Source organism: Canis lupus, chromosome 19 (genome assembly GCF_003254725.2).
Source record: "Canis lupus dingo isolate Sandy chromosome 19, ASM325472v2, whole genome shotgun sequence".
In the NCBI taxonomy this organism is placed as follows: domain Eukaryota; kingdom Metazoa; phylum Chordata; class Mammalia; order Carnivora; family Canidae; genus Canis; species Canis lupus.
This window is the reverse complement of record NC_064261.1, coordinates 17,608,942-17,628,810: the sequence shown is the minus strand read 5'-3', so window position 1 is coordinate 17,628,810 and position 19,869 is coordinate 17,608,942. Positions and strand designations below refer to the sequence as shown.

The following is a 19,869-nucleotide window of genomic DNA, read 5'->3' as shown; positions in this document are numbered from 1 at the left end:
TGAAAACAAATTAATTGAGCTGGATTTAGGTTTATATAAAATATGTTCATTTATATTTCTAAGTGTGAATTCTTTTAAGGATAGGGATTTTGTCTTTTATTGTTCTGCAGGGCCTCATAATCTCTAAAGTTATGCTCATTCTTGTCCCTAGGCTTTTGTATCTGCTATTCCCTCTGCCTCAAATATGTTCTGCTTCCTCTGTGGCCTCAATTCTCATGTTACCAGTTTAACATGAACTCATTTTTCAGGTCTGACAACTTGAGATTGGACACATATTTTAGTCTCTTCATTTGTAAAACAGAAGAATACACTAAATGATTTCAGTGAGGGTTGTCTAACTCTAAACTGTGACTAGTCCCACAAAACTGGGTTAGATGTCCCTGACATGTGTTTTTGTACCATTTTGTACTTTCCATGTCATAATACTCTGCACAGTTTATAATTATTATTATGTGTCTTCTCTATTAGACTGCTAGACTCGGAGAGGCTTATCTGCTTCTTGCTCTGTGTAGTCTTACATGTAAGGGTTCAATACGTTTGTTGAATAAATTATGTTTAGGAGGTGTGCTTGGTGAATATTTTGAATGAGTGAATAGGTGAATTAATATTGAAGAAGAGTGCCTCTGAAAGAGTAACTTTTTGATGAATATTTTCCCAGTGCCTTCATGATATAATATTTTATATTAATAGTTGCTTTATTTTAATGTGAACTGTAACTGAATGCCAAGTAAGTAATGCAGTATGGCATAGTGCTTCTCTTATTGAGAACTGTTATTTTAAAATATACCTTCAGATTAATTAAGTGTAAGGAATGCTGTTGTCTCTCCTCAAGTCCTGTTCTTTTCTTCTTTCTCACCCCCATTCCCATACCAAACATATCCTTTTGTATAAACATATACTGAAAATGAGAACTCATTGTGAGGGCTGTAAGTCATATACAGAATACATATTTTGCAAGGTAGTATGTTTTGCACACAAGTCAACTTATTTACTTATTTTCTAGGTTCTCACTGATATTAGGACTGATTAAGCCTTCTGTACAGACAGTTCACAGAACTTTTTTTACTATTCACATATGCATACAATTTTTCTGTTGTGTTGCTTTTTAAAAAAATCATTGATTTGTAGGAATTCTTAATATAGTTTGGTTATGAGACCTTTGGATACATTCATGTATATTTTAAATATCTTCTACTCTGATTTTTACTCTCTTCATATTGTCTTTGGAGGAACAGAAGTTTGTAACTATATATAATATACTTATTATATATAAATATAACAAAACCAATTTATCAATATTTTTCTTTGTGGCTGGTGATTTTTGAATCCATTTATTTTTTTATTTTTTTAAAGATTTTATTTATTCACGACAGACACAGAGAGAGAGGCAAGGACACAGGCAGAGGGAGAAGCAGGCTCCATGCAGGGAGCCTGACGTGGGACTCGATCCGGGGTCTCCAGGATTATGCCCTGGGCTGAAGGTGGTGCTAAACCGCTAGGCCACCAGGGCTGCCCCTTTGAATCCATTTATATCTATTGAGGCACCTGAGGGGCTCATTTGGTTAAACATCTGACTCTTGATTTTGGCCCAGGTCATGAACTCAGGGTTATGAGATCAAGCCCTGTGTTCCCCTTCATGTGCTGGGCATGAAGCCTGCTTAAGATTCTCTTTCTGCCCCTCCTCTCTGGTACACTCTATTTCTCTCTCAAAAACAAAAACAAAAACAACCCAACTATGATAATTTCACTGTCATGAATATTTTATATTATCTTCTTTCATTCTAAAGATGTTTTGTCTTACCTTTCACATTACCATCTATAATTTATTCCCTTTTTCCATGTATATCATCAGTTGTACCAGCACCAGTTAATGAAATGACCATCTGTCTTTCCTTGCTCTACATTGTTACCTTTGTCATACATCAAGAGTTTGGGTTCATCCTGAATTCTCTGTTCAGTTTCTTTGATCTCTTTATCCTTGTGTGAATTACTGAAATGTCTTTAATCACTTCAGCTTTATTAAAAGCTTTTAATTCTGGAAAATAAGTGATCCTTCTTTTTTCTTCTTATCAAGATTGTCTTGACTATTCTTGGCCCTTTGCATTTGCTTATAACTTGACAAATCAGCTTGGCTGCTTGGATTTCTCTCTCCTTCTCCCTCTGTCCTGCCCTCCCTGTCATCCTCCCTTCCCTGCCACCATGCTCACATGTTCTCTCTCTCTCTCTCTCTCTCTCTCTCTCTCAAATAAACTAATTTTTTTTTTTTAAGATTTTATTTATTTAATCATGAGAGACTGAGAAAGAGGCAGAGACTCAGGCAGAGGGAGAAGCAGGCTCTCCACAGGAGCCTAACGTGGGACTCAATCCCAGACCCCAGGTTCACGTCCTGAGCCAAAGGCAGATGCTCAACCACTGAGCTACCCAGGCATCCCTCAAATAAACAAATCTTTAAAAAATATTGGGACACTTGTGTGGCATATTCAGTTCAGAATCCAACTCTTGGTTTCAGCTCAGGACCTGATCTCAGGTTTGTGAGATTTAGCCCCAAACTCCGCTGAGCATGGAGTCTGCTTTGGTTTCTCTCTCCCTCTGCCCCCCCACCCTTCTCAAATAAATAAATGAATCTTTTTTAAAAATCAGCTTGATAGGCTTCCCCACCCCAAGCTGGACTTTGATTGGAATTTTTAAATCTCTTGATCAATTTGAAGGAGAATTAGAAAGTGAACATCTTTGCAATCCATCAATATGATAAATCCCTTCACTTATTTTAGGTCTTTAATTTTTTAAAGTTTTTTGTGAAGAAGTCTTGCATAATATTCATCATTTATTCTTAGATTTTTTTGAATGCAGTTATAAGTGGCATCTTTAAAAATTTTGCTTTATAGGGTTTTTTTTTTTTTTTTTTTTGCTGTTACCTAGGAAAAGTAAATTTTTGTGTATTGACTTTCTGTCTGCCTGCCTTGCTAAATTCACTTATTAGTCTTAACAGAGTAAATGTAGGTTCTTTCAGTTTTCTATGTATATGATTATGTTGTAGCTTTACATGAATGCAGTCTTCTGATAATAGCAGTTTTATTTTGTTCCTTTTAATCTCTATGCTTGTTACTTCTTTTTCTTGCCTTATTACACTGGTTAGGATTCCTAACATTGTATTTAGTGTAAGTAATAAGTTATTCTTATCTCATTCTTGATACTAGGAAGAAAATTTGTAATATTTTACGGTTAAGAATTATATTCACTCTGTTTTTTGTAGGTAATCTGGTAAAGAATTTCCATCTGTCCTAATTTGTTTTTATAATTGTTTTTTTTATATTACTTTTCATGTGTATTGAGATAATCATATGTTTCTCTTCTAATACTGTGGAGAATGATGTTCATTGATTTTCATATGTGAAACCAACCTCATATTCTTAGAACATAGTCATCTTGTCATGATATTTATGTATGTATGTTTTTGCTGATGTTTTGTTTGGTGTATTTGCAGATATGTTCATGAGAGAGATTCTCAATTATAATTTTGTTTTCTTATAACGTACTCTTAAGATTTGAGAAACACAGCTATGCTGGCCTTATGATTCAGTTTGGGAATTTTTCTGGCTTTTATTTTTCTCTGGAAGAGTTTTTGTAAGTTTAGTGTTATATTCATCCTTAAATACTCTAACATTTTCCAATGAAGCCATTTGTGTTTGGATTTTTGTGAGACAAGTTCTAATGCAGAAACATTCATTTAATAGCTATTGGAATATTCAATTATGTGCTTTTTGTTTATGTGTTAGTTCTGGTAAGCTTTGTCTCCTAGAAATTTCTTCATTTCATGTATGTAAATTTTCAAATTATTTCCTATAAGATTATTCCTAGTATTCTGTTACTAGTTTTTCCAAAATCTGTAGGTTCTGTAATGATGTCTTCTTTTTTTCACTCTTGATATTATAATGGATCTTTTCTCACGTTGCTCTGATTCAACTGACCAGAGTTGCAGGGAATAAAACTTTGGCTTCAATTTTTAAAAATTGTATGTTTGTTTTCTATTTCATCAACTTCTTTCTTCATTATTTCCCTCCTACTGTTTTTTTTTTGTTCATTTTATTGTTCATTTTATAAGATGAGCATCTCATTGACTCTCACTCTTATTTCTTTCCTAATATGTGCATTATGCCTGTCTGTTTTTTTTTTAGTACAGCTTTAGCAGCATCCCACAAATTTTTGTGTTATATTTTCATTATTATTTATTTTTAAAAATTACAGTGTTTGTTGAACTTTTTCTATGACCCATGAGTTATTTGGAAATATATTGACTGATTTCCAAATTTTTATGTATTTTTTGGTATCTCTCTGTTACTGATTTTAATATTCTTACTGTGGTTAGAGAATATATATATTGTATAATCTCAGTACTTGAGATATACAGAGAATTGCTTTGTGTCTCAGCATATGTCAGTTTTGATATATCTTCCAGGTACACTTGAAAGCATAGATATTTTACTATTTTAGATATTTTTTCCACATATGCCTAAGTTTGATGCTTCACCAGGAAGGAGCATATAGTTCTACTCACAGCTATGATTTATTAAATGCAAAGGATACAAGGTAGAGTCAGCAAAGGGAAAAGGCATATGGGGCAAAGTATGGAGAAAACCTGGTACAAACTTCCAAGAGTCCTCTCCCAGTAGAGTCACATAGGACATGTTTAATTCCTTCAGCAGTGAGTTAAGACAGCATGTATGAAGTGCTGTCTATGAGGATAATTCTTTAGAGACCCACTGCCTAGGGATCTGCACAAGGAATCCATTTTCCCATCATTCAGTTACCAACTGAATAGCCTATGCTTTCTTCATTGAATTGTGATAGATTATCAGAAGTGTATAATGTATTAAATTTATATGCATATGGATGAGTCTTTGAATTCTGTGTTTCTTTGTGGTCTATTTGGTTTTATAACTTTTACATGTTCTATTTGATACTACTAATTATAGTATATCTTCATAAGTGGTAAGATAAATCCTACTTACTTACTTGCATTATTGTTGACTTTGTTATATACAGACCTTTGTTCCTCAATGCTATTTTTAGAGAAAGTTCATTCTGATTTTTTTTAAAGATTTATTTATTTATTTATTTATTTATTTATTTATTTATTTATTTATTTATTTATGAGAAACAGAGAGAGAGAGAGAGAGAGAGGCAGAGACACAGGCAGAGAGAGAAGCAGGCTCCATGCAGGGAGCCTGATGTGGGACTCGATCCCGGGTCTCCAGGATCACACCCTGGGTTGCAGGCGGCGCTAAACCGCTGCACCACCGGGGCTGCCCAAGTTCGTTCTGATTTATCAAAAGTATACAATTGGCATTTTGATTGGGATTGCATTTAAAATAAGTAGATTGTTTGAATAAAATGGACATTTTTATGATATTGTTTTCCCATTCAATAAACTGGAATGTCACTCTTTGATTCATATTTTTCTCTTTATTAAAATGTCTCCGTAGAGGTCTTGTATGTTTTGGTTAGGTTAATTCCTAGTTATTTACCACTTTTGTGATTATTGCAAATGATGTCTTTTTTTTTTTTTAACTGTACCTTAATCTTGTTCTTGGTGTAGAGAAATTTTATATTGATAAATTTTTTTGTCAGTCTTCAGCTTTGTTTGACTTTCTTATTAATTCTACTAGTTTTCTTCTAATCTTTTTGGCTTTTCTGAGTCAATGATGGTCTTATACAAATAGTGGATGCTTTATCTCTTTCCATCCTTTTACCTTTCGCTTTTATCTTTTCTATTCTTAGTAGCCAGAGCCTCTGTGACTAAATTATCTAGTAATAGTGATTTTGGCATCCTTGTTACCAATTTTAGGGAATGCATATTAAGTGCATTGCACTAAGTGTAATGCTTGCTAAAGATTTTTGGAATAATAATCTTAAATACACTCTACTAAGAGCATTTTAGATTATTTTTATCATTATAGCTGTTGAATCTTATCAATTTTTTTTTACTATGTGAGTAAAAATCATTATTCTCAATTTAGTGTGGTGAGTTAATAGTTTCTCTGATGAATGTGTTTTTTATTTCTGAGATAAACTCTTTGTGAATATACGGATTTTTTTAATACACTGTTAGATTTAGTTAACTAATGTCTTATTTAGAGCTTTTGCCCCATGCCCATAAGTGAGAAACAATTTTTTCTTGTTCATACTTGGATTTGGGGAGGCACGTTACATTATCCTAAAATGTTTGAGTGCTTTTGCTCTCACTTATTAAAAGCCTTAGCCTATATACATAATCAAGAAAGAAAAAGGATAATTCCAAAAACATCTCATGGTATTGTTTGTGTCATGATCCAGTTAGGAGATAGATCCTACACCAATTACTTTTACAGAGAAAATTTTATATAAAGAATTGATAACCAGTTATAAAATTGTTAACTAGGTAATTGAAAGGAAGGCAGCAACTATAGGAAGGAGCTACCACTCCTAAGGCTGGGAAAACAGGAAAGGTTGAAATTATCAAAACCCAGAAGATGAGCTGTAACTCAGATTCCCTAAGATGAGTAGTTTGATACTCTGAAGGCTAACTCAGACTTCTGAGAAGGTAGCACTGCTGGGTCTGTGCTGGTGTCCCTGAAGGTTTGGTAAAATGGTGTTCACAGGAATAGCAAACAGATAGGAAGTCCATGGGACAAAAACAGGAAGGAGTTCCTTCTTCCCTCTTCAGTTCTACTGCCCCTAGATCTTTGCTCTAGCTTTGGCAAAGCCTACCATGTAGCTAAAAAAGTAGTTTGCATTTGAAGCCCCAGTATTACAAAGCTGGGTATAGAAGCATGATTTTCAAGCTGATAGTAAGTAATTTAATAGGTGGTACAATTGAAAACTAAATTAGGTAATACTTGTAATCCCCCTGTGAGCTACAAAGGACATCATATAGCACATTAAATATTAAGAATAAAATGTTAGTAAAAATTCAGTTTTAAATTTTCTCTAAGATGAAATCATAACAAATATATTTCATTAGGAAATAAGGGTTAAAAATAATTGCATTCAACTCAAGTATTAGGAAAAGATCAACAGAATAAACCCAGAGAGTAAGGAAATTAAAAATATAAGGTTAGATTTAGCAAAATAGAGAACAAAACAATAAAGTTAAAAAATTATTCTTTGCAAAGATTTTTAAGATTATGAAGTCAGAACAATATCCATTTAAGAGACAGGACTATACATACTATGTTGTTTTTGGTGAAAGAGAAAAGATACAAATGAAATACAGAGAGAAGAAATAACTACAGACCAAATAGAGATTTAAAGAACAAACAAATACTCTTCCTGGATGTTAAAAACTCTCCCTTCAGAAGAATAATGTAAAAAAAAAAAAAAAAAAAAAAAAAGAAGAAGAAGAATGTGGGATAACTATCTCACTGACTTTCCTATTAATTTCCTGGGAGCCTCATGATTGACTTTACTTGATTCACTGTACTCTGGTAATGCGTTAACATTTCTGCATAACTACTAAAATAATAGAAAAAGAATGTATAACTCCAGAACTAGTAGAAGGCAAAATGGAATGTAAAAAGAACAAGACAAAAATCAATCTGAAAGAATGCTAGAAAAGGAGAAGGTAGGGATTAGACTATAGCTATGTTAACATTAGTCCAAGTAATTTTAAGGCAAAAATCATTCCTGCCGATAAAAATGAGTACTGCATATTGATAAAATATTCATTGCATTGGGAAGGCATAACTATTTTAAAGGTAGGTATAAAGCAAAACTTTATTCAGGAGAAATGAACAGAACAACCATTTTAGTGAGAGAATTTTATCTCTCTCAGTGTTTGAGGATAGAGAGATTTGAGTAACAAAATCAACCAACTTGACCTAACGGTAATATATTTGGAACACTGAAACCAACAATACATGTTGAAGCACACATAGAACGTTTATGAATTTATAATCTAAAATAATGACACTTAATATAGGCCTTGTTCTCTAACCAAAATTCATTAAGTTAAAAATCAATAAATTAGAAAAATTTTTAGCTTGGAAATTAGGAAACTCTAAATAACTCATTGGTTAAATTTGCAAATGAAAAGCTATTTAGTATGAACAATGCAGATATATCAAAATTTGTGCTAAAGCACTGCTTACAGGAGAATTTATAATCTGAAATTGTAGTTAGAATTGAATATTAGAAGTTAGGAAAGGGTCAAAAATAACATGCCAAGCATTGTCATCAGAAAATAATAATCTCAGAAAACAAATATTTAATACAGATTGGGCAGAAATTAATAGAAAAGAAAAACAATTACAAGAAAGAGGTAGAGTGTTTTGTATGTGCTTCCATAGTAACTGCATGCTCCCTTCCTTGGTACTTCTTCATGGTCATAGTGAGTTCTAGGGTTATCTCAGCCTCTGCTTAGTGTTTTTTTTGGTCTTATTACTTCGTTGGAAGCTCATCTTGAGTAGATAGTTTACTTCTATTTAAAGAAAAGTTCTTGGTTTTATTGGGGAGGGGAAGCAAAAACTTGCTGGCCTTTTCTAGGTCCCACCTGCTTGCAGTCCTTAAATTACCCAAATTATCTTTCAGGGCACCACTACTCTTATACTTGTTTTTTCTAACGTTATCACTGGTTCTTCAGGTTGCTTTTTTTCTCTGTATTTTGTTTCTTTATATATATATATTTAGAAATTATAATAGAATATTAACAATGAAAGATATCCAAAGATATAATTGAGTAAGTTGCTAACAAATTATCAATATGATGCCATTTTTTGGTGAAGCTGAACATAAATCTATTTTATTATGGATGCTTGAAGAAAAGTTGGAATGGATGCTCTTTATAATATTAAATGGTTATCTTTGGATGGTAAGATTTTTGGAGAAATTTTACTACTTAGAATTTTAACTAATTAATTTATTTTTAATTAAATTCAGTTAACATATAATGTATTATTAGTTCCAGAGGTAGAGGTCAGTGATCTTGTTTCTTGATAGTGCTTGTTGAAGATATCCTTAGATATCTAGTGATCTTTGGGTGTTTTTCTCATATTTGAAAGTGGAGCTTCTAAAATTGATTAGGTACTTTGAACTATTGGGGCTTGTGAGCTTGTTTTCTTGTAGTGAGTTTTGCATGGGCCATTTCCTTGGGTGAATGAACCCCTGTCAGTATCCTTAGTCTTTCTTCTGGGGCTAGTACCTTTCTAGAAGGATCTTTTAGCTTCAAATGTGGCACATGTATCCTGATTATAAACTCTGGGAGCAACAGGGAAGAGTAGAGTAGAGGAGGGGAGGTCTCCCTAATCTCTCTATTCAGTACACTTCCCTTGTCTTTTTTTTTTTTTTAATTTTTTATTTATTTATGATAGTCACACACAGAGAGAGAGAGAGGCAGAGACATAGGCAGAGGGAGAAGCAGGCTCCATGCACCAGGAGCCCGACGTAGGATTCGATCCCGGGTCTCCAGGATCGCGCCCTGGGCCAAAGGCAGGTGCTAAACCGCTGCGCCACCCAGGCATCCCACTTCCCTTGTCTTTAACTGCTTTGCTACCCTCAATTCAGAAACTGTATTACTTAGAGAAGACATCTTTAGATGTAGAGTATAGGAAAAGTCATCTGACTCCATGCAGTTGGAGAGGGGATCTTGACTTTTCTTTTAATCTAACATTTTTCTAACCCCAATTTTTCTTTTCTTTTTTTTTGTTTTTTTGTGGTTTTTTTTTTCTCTTTTTTTTTTTTTCTTCTTTTTTTTGTTTTTTCCAGAAGTGATTTGTGCTGTCTAGCTTTGAGCTTTTTTGATTATATGTGGGTGCAGTGAATAGAAGGGGATATATGGCATAAATCTGGTTGCTCTCAGATTTTTTTTCACTGTCTGCTAGTGTGTCAGCTTTCCTCGATCAGTTATATTCGGGTATTACTTGTTCATTTGCCGTCCAGCTTCCAAAAATTTTGTTACTGTTATATTGTTTTCTCTCCTATTTGCCCTTCTAGGTTTATGCTTCCTTAAAAAATCCCTTGGGGCACCTAGATGGCTCAGTGGTTGAGCATCTGCCTTCAGCTCGGGTCATGATCCCGGGGTGCTGGGATCAAGTCCTGCATCAGGCTCTGTAGAGGGAGCTTGCTTCTCTCTCTGCCTATGTCTCTGCCTGTCTCTCTGAGTCTCTCATGAATAAATAAATAAAATCTTTAAAAAAAAATCCCTATTGTAGTGGGGTTTTAGGAGGGAGCAAAAGTAAGTGCTTGGATTTAATCTACTGTCTTTACTAGCTTGAATGACTTTACTTCAAACTTTTGTTTTTCAGCTCTTGATTGATATGCTTAGTAGTGGCTCACTTTAATCTTTTAATTTAAATATATTTGAGAAATAGTAGGTAAATATATGTTACCTATCATCATTTGGAAATGTTAAGTTGTGCTGTGTTTATCACAGAATCGGTCTTTGTATTTTACTGTTTCTTAACTTGTGAAAACTCCTGTCTTTATTTTTTTGCCTTTTTTGTCTTTGGGAATTACTCCTTTTTTCTTGCTGTCTTCATAGATGTGGAAATTTTTGCCCAACTCTAAATTCTGTAGTTTGCATTTGAAATCACACAGATGTTTTACTATTTTTTTAGGCTTTTTAAAACCATATATTGTCTTTTTTTCCAGACCTCCTCCTCACATGAAAATAATTGGTCTTTTTTATTGTCAAACCTTATGCTTACATGAATGACATAAATGTGGCAGGAAAATTATTTGACTACCTTTCTTTCAGTTTTTAGTATCTCAATTCTGGTAAGAGTGAGGTATATGTTTTAAATTAAAAATAGTGACCAGTATTGCCAGAGAGCCATTTGAGACATAAAGAAGAGTCAGATTCTTCTAGTTTTTTGATTACTTCCACTTATGTAAGGTTTTGTAGGAATTCCTTAAGTTCTTTTGTATTAATGTGCTGTTTAATACAACACAGCACCTTAATTACTGCAGTTTTATCTATTTAGGTTTCTTTATTATGCTACTTACTATACCATTTAACTAAAACATATGTTGGGGAATGAAACAACCTAATTTAATATTAACTTTTATTTTTGTGTCAAAAGTTGTGAGGGTCTGAGCTTTTACCTTGTATGCAAGCTAGCAAATTTTCCAAGTGCTTGCAGAAGATACAATATTCCTGGGTCATGGGGAGTCTGGCTAGCTCAGTCAGTGGAACATGTGATTCTTGATGTTGGGATTGTGAGTTCAGGCGCCACATTGGGCATAGGGCCTACTTGAAAGAAAGAAAGAGAGAGAGAGAGAGAGAAAGAGAGAGAAAGACTACTTTAAATAAATAAATCGTCCATCCATCCATCCATCCATCCCTGGGTCACAAAGGATAGAATATCACAACAGAAATAACCAGAGCAGCATTTGCACCAGTTCCTTGAGCCTCACTTTTCACAGAGTGACATGCGGAAGGCTGGGTGACCTCTGTTTCCAGACAAGACATTATAAGAGGAGAACCTTGAATTTAAGGAACCTGAATCTTTTGTAACAGACAGTAAGCATATCTGCCTTTTGCTTCGGGGAGGTGGGGTGGGGAGACAATCTATCTTCTTGTGTATAGACATCCTTGAAAATATATCTGAAACAGAGGCAGTTAGTGCTTTTGCTCAAAAGATAAGCAGAAATGTGAAAGATGTAAAGAATTGTCTTTTCAGCGTTTTGGAAGGCAGATAAACCAACGGGTGTTTGTAAGATGGCTTAAGACATTTTCTGTAGAAAACAATGATTTTTTTTTTTAACATATATCTTCGATTTCCTCTTGTGTAGCTATTTTTTCCAGTTTAGTCTACTATCTCAGAGTCCTCCATGAATATTAAACTCACACTGATAGTTTTGTGGGAAAGATTAGTATAGATCATTTTTCTGAATATCATTGAGGTATTCACTTTTTTTTCTTACTTGTCAAAGATACCTCCCTTCTGTTTTGGGAGTTTGTGTATGCTTTCCCTTGTATCACTGCTTCTGTTTCTCTATAAAAGTTCAAATAAATGAGATCAAGTACAATGATAGTTATGGTATCATTTTAACTTTGTAAAAAATCCTCAGAGGATTTTTTATTTTTTAATTTTTTTTGTCTTAGACAAAAGACCTTTAATATGATGGGGCTAGCTGGAGTCCTAGGGCAAATTCAGATATTCAGACTGAATTTCTAAGGGATTTCTGAGACCAGAATTCTTCTAAGTGGACCTTCATCATTCCCTGGAACACAAAAGTCTCAGTTTATTAGAAGACTGAGGCGGAGAGCATATAGATAGGGACTTTGCTGCCTAGAAGTCTTTGTCACAGATCGAAGGGCTCTAAATCTTAGTTGTGCAGGAAGCTTAGCTGTGCAGGGCAACTTACTTGTGAAGGAAAGGGAATTGGAATATTCTGTCGGTGTATAAACTGCAAGCAAATAGCAAAAGCAAGAATTTGCATCTGTCACTTTCCAGGACAGCATGATCACTTTTAAGTTATTCCTGATTTCTGTAAATTTGATTTGGTTGAACATTTGGCTCCTGCAGTATTTTACTACTCTGATTCCACTGCTTCATCTCTTTGTATTCTTTTTTTAAAACCATCATTTCTTCTTATGCTTTTTGAATGATGGGCTTTCTTAAGATTTTGTCTTCAGCTCTCATTCTTTCATCCCCGGTCTCTTTCTAGCCTCTTTTCATAGGTCTCTCCTCTTCCTGTAATATTGGATCTCATGTGTATGCACACAACTCTAAAGTCTGATTCTTTCTTGAGTTCCAAAACCACACTTCCAACTGCCAACTGAATATTTCCTTTAAGATGTTCTGCCAATACCTTACAAAATTTATAACTCTGGGTTGAATGTATTAATATAAAGGGCAAAGGCAAGAAGTATGTTATATTTCCCAGGTTATTTTGATAACTCGTTATAGTCTTTTTTGTGGATGTTGCTTTTTAAGTTTTATTTCATGTTTATAAAGTATCCGTCTTTTCATATTTCATATCAGTTTGTAATATTTTTACTACCCAAACTAAGCATTCAGATTCTTGCCTTCCTCTCCTATATTCTTCAGCACTTCCCTTCATTCCCCAGGCTATATATGTGTGATGCTATAAATGTGTGAAGTTTGGGTTTATTATTAGTTTTTTGATAATGATTCAGTTTTTATTTATGGGGCAAAAAATAAATCTTGTATTTCTTTCCTCTTTGCAGGTCTTTATGCTTTACGGAGAGTCCTGAATAAACAGCCTAATCTTTCTGATAGCAAGATGGCTGGGTTGGTGAAGATTACTCTGAATGATTTCTTACAGGGGATGAATGACATCAGGCCCAGTGCCATGAGGGAAGTAGCAATTGATGTTCCAAATGTAAGTCATTTGTACTCCTATGCTAGTTACACTGTTTGAATTGAACTCTGAAAGAAACCGAGACTCCAGGGAAACAACCTGCTTAGGCTAAACTTAGAAAAAAAAAAAATTAATTAAAATTTTTATGGGTGTAATTGGAGATTCAGTGCAGTTGTAAGGAATACTTTAGGGTGATCTTGTGTATTTTTCACTTACTTTCCCCTCTCAGTGCTAACATCTTTCAAACAATACTACATCACAAGTGGTATATTCATATTGGTATAATCACTGATCTTATTCAGATTTCCATAGCATTACTTGTATGTGTGTGTGTGTGTTAAGTTTAGTTCTATGCAGTATTATTACTTATAAAGGTTTTCATGCCTATCACCGGAATCAAGATACTGAATATTTCCATCACCACAATGATCCCTTGATTTGCCCCTTCATAACCAAACTTACCTTGTTCCTGTACCCATTTCTAAAATTCTGTCGTTTTAGAAATGCTATGTAAATGAAATTACACAGTATGTAACTATTTGGTATTAGTTTTTCCCCATTTAGCATAATTCCCAAACAAACAAATAATGTCACTCCAGATAGCAATAAGTGCTATGACAAAAATAAAGTAGGACCCTGGAAAAACCAAAGGACACTAGTGAAAAATTAGTGAAATTTGAATAAGATCTTTAGTTTAGTTAATAATATCATAACAATGCCAATTTGTTCGGAGATTCATCCAAGTTGTTATGTGCAACAATAGTTTGTTCCTTTCTATTGCTGAGAAGTATGCCATGGTATGGCTATACCATAGTTTGTTTAACCATTCATCTGTTGATGGACATCTGGGCTGGTGTCCAGTTTGGGGCAATTATGAGTAAACCTGTTATGAACATTCATGTGCAGGTATTGTGTAAGTGTAGATTTTTATTTCTCTGGAATAAATGCCCAAGAGTGCAACTGCTGGGTTGTATGTTAATTGCCTATTTAGTTTTATAAGAAAATGTCTACTAGGCTAATTTTAGAATTTAAAAAAATCTTCTAGTTATGATGCCTCCACTATTGATGCTTGGTGTTTCCTCAGGTCCTTTTACATTTTCTTCATCATTGACATGCTTTGCAAAATTCACAGATTACCACAGGGACAACACCTTTTATGGATGAATCATCTGCTAGGTTATCATCTGAGTGGGTCTAACATTCTGAAAAAGAGTGGCCTTATAGTTTTCTTTGAATATATTAATATTTCTGGAAAATGAATAGTGAAACAAAACATTGACAGCATGGCCTACATTATATTGGGATAGGGTATAGACTGTTAAATTCGGCTTGATCATCAGGAGGTTTATATCTTAGCGTAGCTGGAGGAAAGTTTACAGATTGCTGTCTGATGGTTTTAGGAGAGCTCTGATGGAAGAAGAATTTTGTGACTGTTCTTTCCCTGTGCTTTTATAATATCACTCTATGAGTTTTTCTTTGTTGAGTTAGTCTTACTGTTTCTGAGATACTCCCTTGCAAAAGCTCTAACATTACAGCTGTTTGAAAACTTAGAGCCTTGTTGGAGAGGCAAGCATAGTTTTGTGCCCTTTCCCCCATTGAGTGTATATTAGTAGTTCTCTTAGTCATTAACTGTTTTTTAATTGCTGTAAGCTAAAACAAAAAACCCCAAAAAACTTAAAGAGTCTAAAAAGATATTAAGTCACTGGAATAGACTCTGTGGAATGATATAGTGGGGAGAAAGAAATCAGTGGATTTGTTTTCATTTTTTTGTTGTTTTGTTTTGCTTTTTTGTTTGTTTTTACTTTTAAAAGTGACTGCTTTTGGAAAATGTGTTTTATGGCCAAATAAGTTTGGGAAATGCTGGTTTAAATAAAATCAGTTGTATTTCTTTGTTGTAGACCTTTTCAGTATCAAAAGATACTTATGGAAACTTATTTGGCCATGGACCATGTGGAGCAAATACTTTCTGCATTTTGCAATGCAGTAGATTGCTGAAATGACTGCAGAGTGTTCCCTTCATTGTATGTTTGCCCTTTTTGCACTGCAACTTTGTAGCTCCTACCATAAAAGAGATGAAGTCAAGTTTTCCACCCCATGTAACTTTCTTTGGCTAATAGAGATCTTAGCAATCATGATGCAATCAGGTTTGAAAGCATTTAGTCTTGCCTTTTCTTGCTGCTCTTTGAAACCCTGAATTAGTTATGCTAAGAAAACTGTGCTAGTTTCTTGGAGGATGAGACACCATGTGGAGCAGAAGTGAACCCTCTTAGATGAGATCCAACCCTTTTAGCCACCCTTCCAATTGTCAAACATGTGACAGATACCTAAACTATCTCATCCTGATTGACATTTACCTAGACCAAAAGAGCCTTCCAGGAACTGATAGAATTGTTAAAAATAACTAATGTCTTTTCTTTTGAGCCACTAAATTTTATGGTAGTTAGTAAGAGCTTAAGTGGCAAAGACGCTTGCTGACTTCTTATAGAACACAATAGTTTTGTAAATTGAGTTGAGACACCGAAGAGATAGGAACATCTCTAAGGACTAGCTTCTAGTTTAGGCAACTTTATGTGATTTTAAATTCTTTTTGAAACTTTTTAAAATTCACTAATGAACTTACAGCTTAACTTTGGGGTTTTACCCAACCTCTGTAACATAATATGCTAACTTAGTATGAATAATTTGACAACTGGAATTATAGAATAATGAATGATTGATGTTGAATTAGTAGAAGCTTTTCGTTTCTTTGAAATTTATGGCCTAAAGTTTGGACACATTGGTATGAATACTTTCACTTGTAGTATTTACCTGTATTTTTTTGGCTACTGTCTCATAATAAAATGGGTCAAGTAGACATGTAGTTGCCAAATGCCACATGGGAAAATATCAAAAATTTCAGATGATAGGGTTATAAACCAGCTACACCACCCAAAAAACACTTTAGTGTTTAGAAAAGTTTAGGTTTGGTTCGACGTGGATGGAACTGGAGGGTTTTATGCTGAGTGAAATAAGTCAATCGGAGAAGGACAAACATTATATGGTCTCATTCATTTGGAGAATATAAAAAACAGTGAAAGGGAATAAAGGGGAAAGGAGAAAAAATGAGTGGGAAATATCAGAAAGGGAGACAGAACATGAAAGACTCCTAACTCTGGGAAATGAACTAGGGGTGGTGGAAGGGGAGGTGGGCAGAGGGTGGTGGAAGGGGAGGTGGGCAGTGCCTGGGTGACAGGCACTGAGGTGGGCACTTGACAGGATGAGCACTGGGTGTTATTCTATATGTTGGCAAATTGAACACCAATAAAAAATAAATTTGTAAAAAAAAAAAAAAGAAAAGTTTAGGAACTAAAGAGACATACAGCAAATTTTTTAAACTTAAAATCACTGCCAGTAGAGAATGTGTTTAAATACACATTCTCCACTCTTGGAATTGCTGAACTGATTTATTCATCACAGGAACTGGTACTACAACTACATTTTTAATTGCTCTAATGAAAGATTTTTTTCCTTTATTTTCTTTTGATACAGTATTTACAGTCCATGGACTTGTGCCATTTTCCATTTGGCACTTTATTACTTGGCCTAAGGCCATGGTGTACTGTGATGTTACTCATGAGCTCCAGAGTGATTAGCCCTGGTCAAAATCCTTTTTTACATTGCTTTTTATGTTCACTTTAGATTGTAAAAATTTTCCTGAGAAGTCAACATTTCTATAATTGGATTCCTAAACTTTACTCTTCTGCTTTCAGATTATTACAATGACAAAAGTATCTCCAAATTATTTCCGCAGAGGTTTACTACTTACTTTGCTATAGAAAACCTGTTCAAGTAGGTAGTTAATTGTGAACATTTCTTAATAGTAAATTGAGCATTCAACATCTTTTGAGAAAAGATTTCAGTGTGTGAAATTAAAACTTCTAAATCACACTTGCCTAGTTATATTTAAGTTTAAAAGAAATGTCTTAAGATGGGAATATTGCCAATTATAATATAATGCATTATTAATTTAAGGAGACCACAAGTGTTAGCCACTTACTTAAATGTAATGTTTCCTTTTTGTGGACTTTCTGAGTTGGTGATTATACCAGTTGGTGTATTAAAAGTCAAATGTATTTTACAATTGATTGGTAATTAAAATCAAATGTATTTCTTTACCACATAAATCTTTAGAATCTTTGACTATGCAAGTATGAATTTTGAAATTTCAATTTTTCACCCAGAAATAACAACTGTTAACATTTTGTTATAGTTCCAATAGATTTTTAAAATTTTTGTAGTTTGTTTTTCTGTGCATGTATGTATTTTTATATAGTTAATCTTAGGATATATATAGTTTTATATTTGCTTTTTTCACTTAAAATTACATAGTAAACATTTTACTTTAAAATTTCTTAGCAAACATCTTTTTAATGACTGTATAATAGACTGTTATGTGGCTAAACTGTAATTGTTTTATCCTTCCTCCATTCTCAAATATCTAGATTTTTTTCTGTTTTTCTTTAATATGATTATACACATATTTATTTCCAAATATTTACATTTATGATCCTAGAAGTAGAATTACCACACTAAAATATGTGGTTTTATTTTATTTTATTTTATTTTTTATTTTATTTTTTTTAAATATGTGGTTTTAAAGCTTGGAACAAATGTTATTACGTTTTCCCCACCCCCCCCTCCCCAAAAGATTGTTTTAATCTATAATTAAGTGATAAAAATTTAAAATTACAAAGAGCTTAATTGAAATCTCATTTTATTTTTATTTTAGTCCTCTTTTATTTGCCACTAGAATTTATTTTCTCGACTAAAAAGATCTTTGTCATTATGAGGAATAATACTGGATAATCTTTAAAGCAAGAGGTAAAAAAAGAACATGAAAAAGAACTGTTAATTACATATCTTCTTCTTCCTATAAAAATGTTAAATTTTTAGATAAGGAGTGTAAGCTGGATGATTTTTTAAAGGAATTTTAAGTTCCATGAAAGCAGAAATTCTTACTTTTTATTTTTATCCTTTTATTTTTACCCTAGCATATAACAGATATCAAATCAGTATTTGTTCAATGGACAAATAAAAAACTATAATTTTCACAAAAAAGTCAATTTCACATATATTTAAAGAGTATCGCAGCCTTCTGTGCTAAAGTATAATTTAGTCTATTATTACCTTCATGTAAGATTCTTCAGATGCTTCATATTTTATAAAGCAGGTGGTTTCCTTTGTGAATTTTAACTCTTACCATTTGTTCAGTGAATTTAACAATTTTGTAATAAAGAAGGATATAATAGTGCTAAGCTGTCTATTCTGGAAGATACACTGTAGTCCTTTATTTTTTCTGTAAAATATGTTGCTTTCTTGATCTATTGAAAATTCTTTTTATTAAGGTAATCCCCCCCAAAATATGCTGCTTTTAGTAGTTGTATTTACATATTATCTTTGCAATAAGTCATTTAATGTATACTATAGCAATTATTACTGATAAATGGCATTCTTAACCAAATATATACAAGTTGACTACCATCAAGTTTAATTCATTAATGCACCTTAATCCATCCCTTCCCTCCTCCCCAGGGTTTCCCTATTTTTTTTTTTTTTTAATGTTGTTTTAGGTTGTTTCATTATTTGGAAATAATCCATCTTTATACTTTTGGTATTGCTTTTGGAGTGCAGTTTTCAGAATTTGGACATTTAGTTCAGAATAAACTAAAAGCCAATAAAAAGGGCTCTACTTTCATGTGAACTCACTTTTGTAAAGTGAACTGCAACCAGAGCCTCAAGACTAATTGGATAGTCTCAAACCTCTTTGTAAACTTGAATCCGGGTTAAACTTAGAGGTTGTCTGCAGTCAGGTTGAGTGTATACCAAATGTCATTAGTTAAATAAACATACTTCATTTACTCCCATTTTAAAAAGTAGCAAACTTAATTATATGAATAATCCAAAGAGACTCTGTTTCACTGATTACATATTCAAAATTTACTAATGTATTTTCATTTGGCATCTTTTCAGATGAGAATAGAGAACATCAGAATGTGACAAGGCAGTTGAATTTCATAGGATGAGCTCATTAGCATTACTTTTCTTGTGCAGAGATTTGAGTTAAATAGTTTAATTGACCATAATTGCATTTCATTCTTCATGTACCCTCAGGATAATTAGAAGGAATTTGAGTTTCTATTCTTTAAAAACAGTACTGTATTCTGTGTGTTCTTTATTTTTTTACAGATTCAAAGGATTGAGGGTTTTGTGATGCTTTACTAAATAACAGATTGCTGTTTTTTTGGAATAGATATACAACCTGTGGAAATTCTATTAATTCCATATTGGTTCTTGGCAGAGCTTTTGAATTCGGTTTCTTTTGATTTTGCTTCTTGTTGTCTAGACAGAAGAGTGTCTTCTATCACTCCCAAGATCCCAGTCTTCCCTGCCAACTTCTCTTATGCATTTTTATAGTTTTAAGTAATAACAATTGAACAGGAAAGCACATTTGGGAAAGTAGATTACTTTTAACCAGGAAATACTCTGTGCCAAAATCAAGATTGTAGTTTTAACTGTATTAAATATTTT

The 19,869-nt window shown here is 33.4% G+C and overlaps 1 protein-coding gene across 6 annotated transcripts in view; it reads left to right on the top strand.

Moving 5' to 3' along the window:
* SPATA5 (spermatogenesis associated 5) overlaps window positions 1–19,869 on the top strand; it is a 351,116-nt gene that overhangs the window by 29,516 nt on the left and 301,731 nt on the right. For all 6 annotated transcript variants that reach the window (XR_003125408.3, XM_025420546.3, XM_025420547.3 and 3 more), the window contains exon 10: window positions 13,169–13,323. Coding sequence is in view for 5 of the 6 variants with exons in the window: in XM_025420546.3 (XP_025276331.1) it covers window positions 13,169–13,323 (155 nt within the window). In the remaining variant the exon portion in view is untranslated. The remainder of the gene's footprint in view (window positions 1–13,168; window positions 13,324–19,869) is intronic.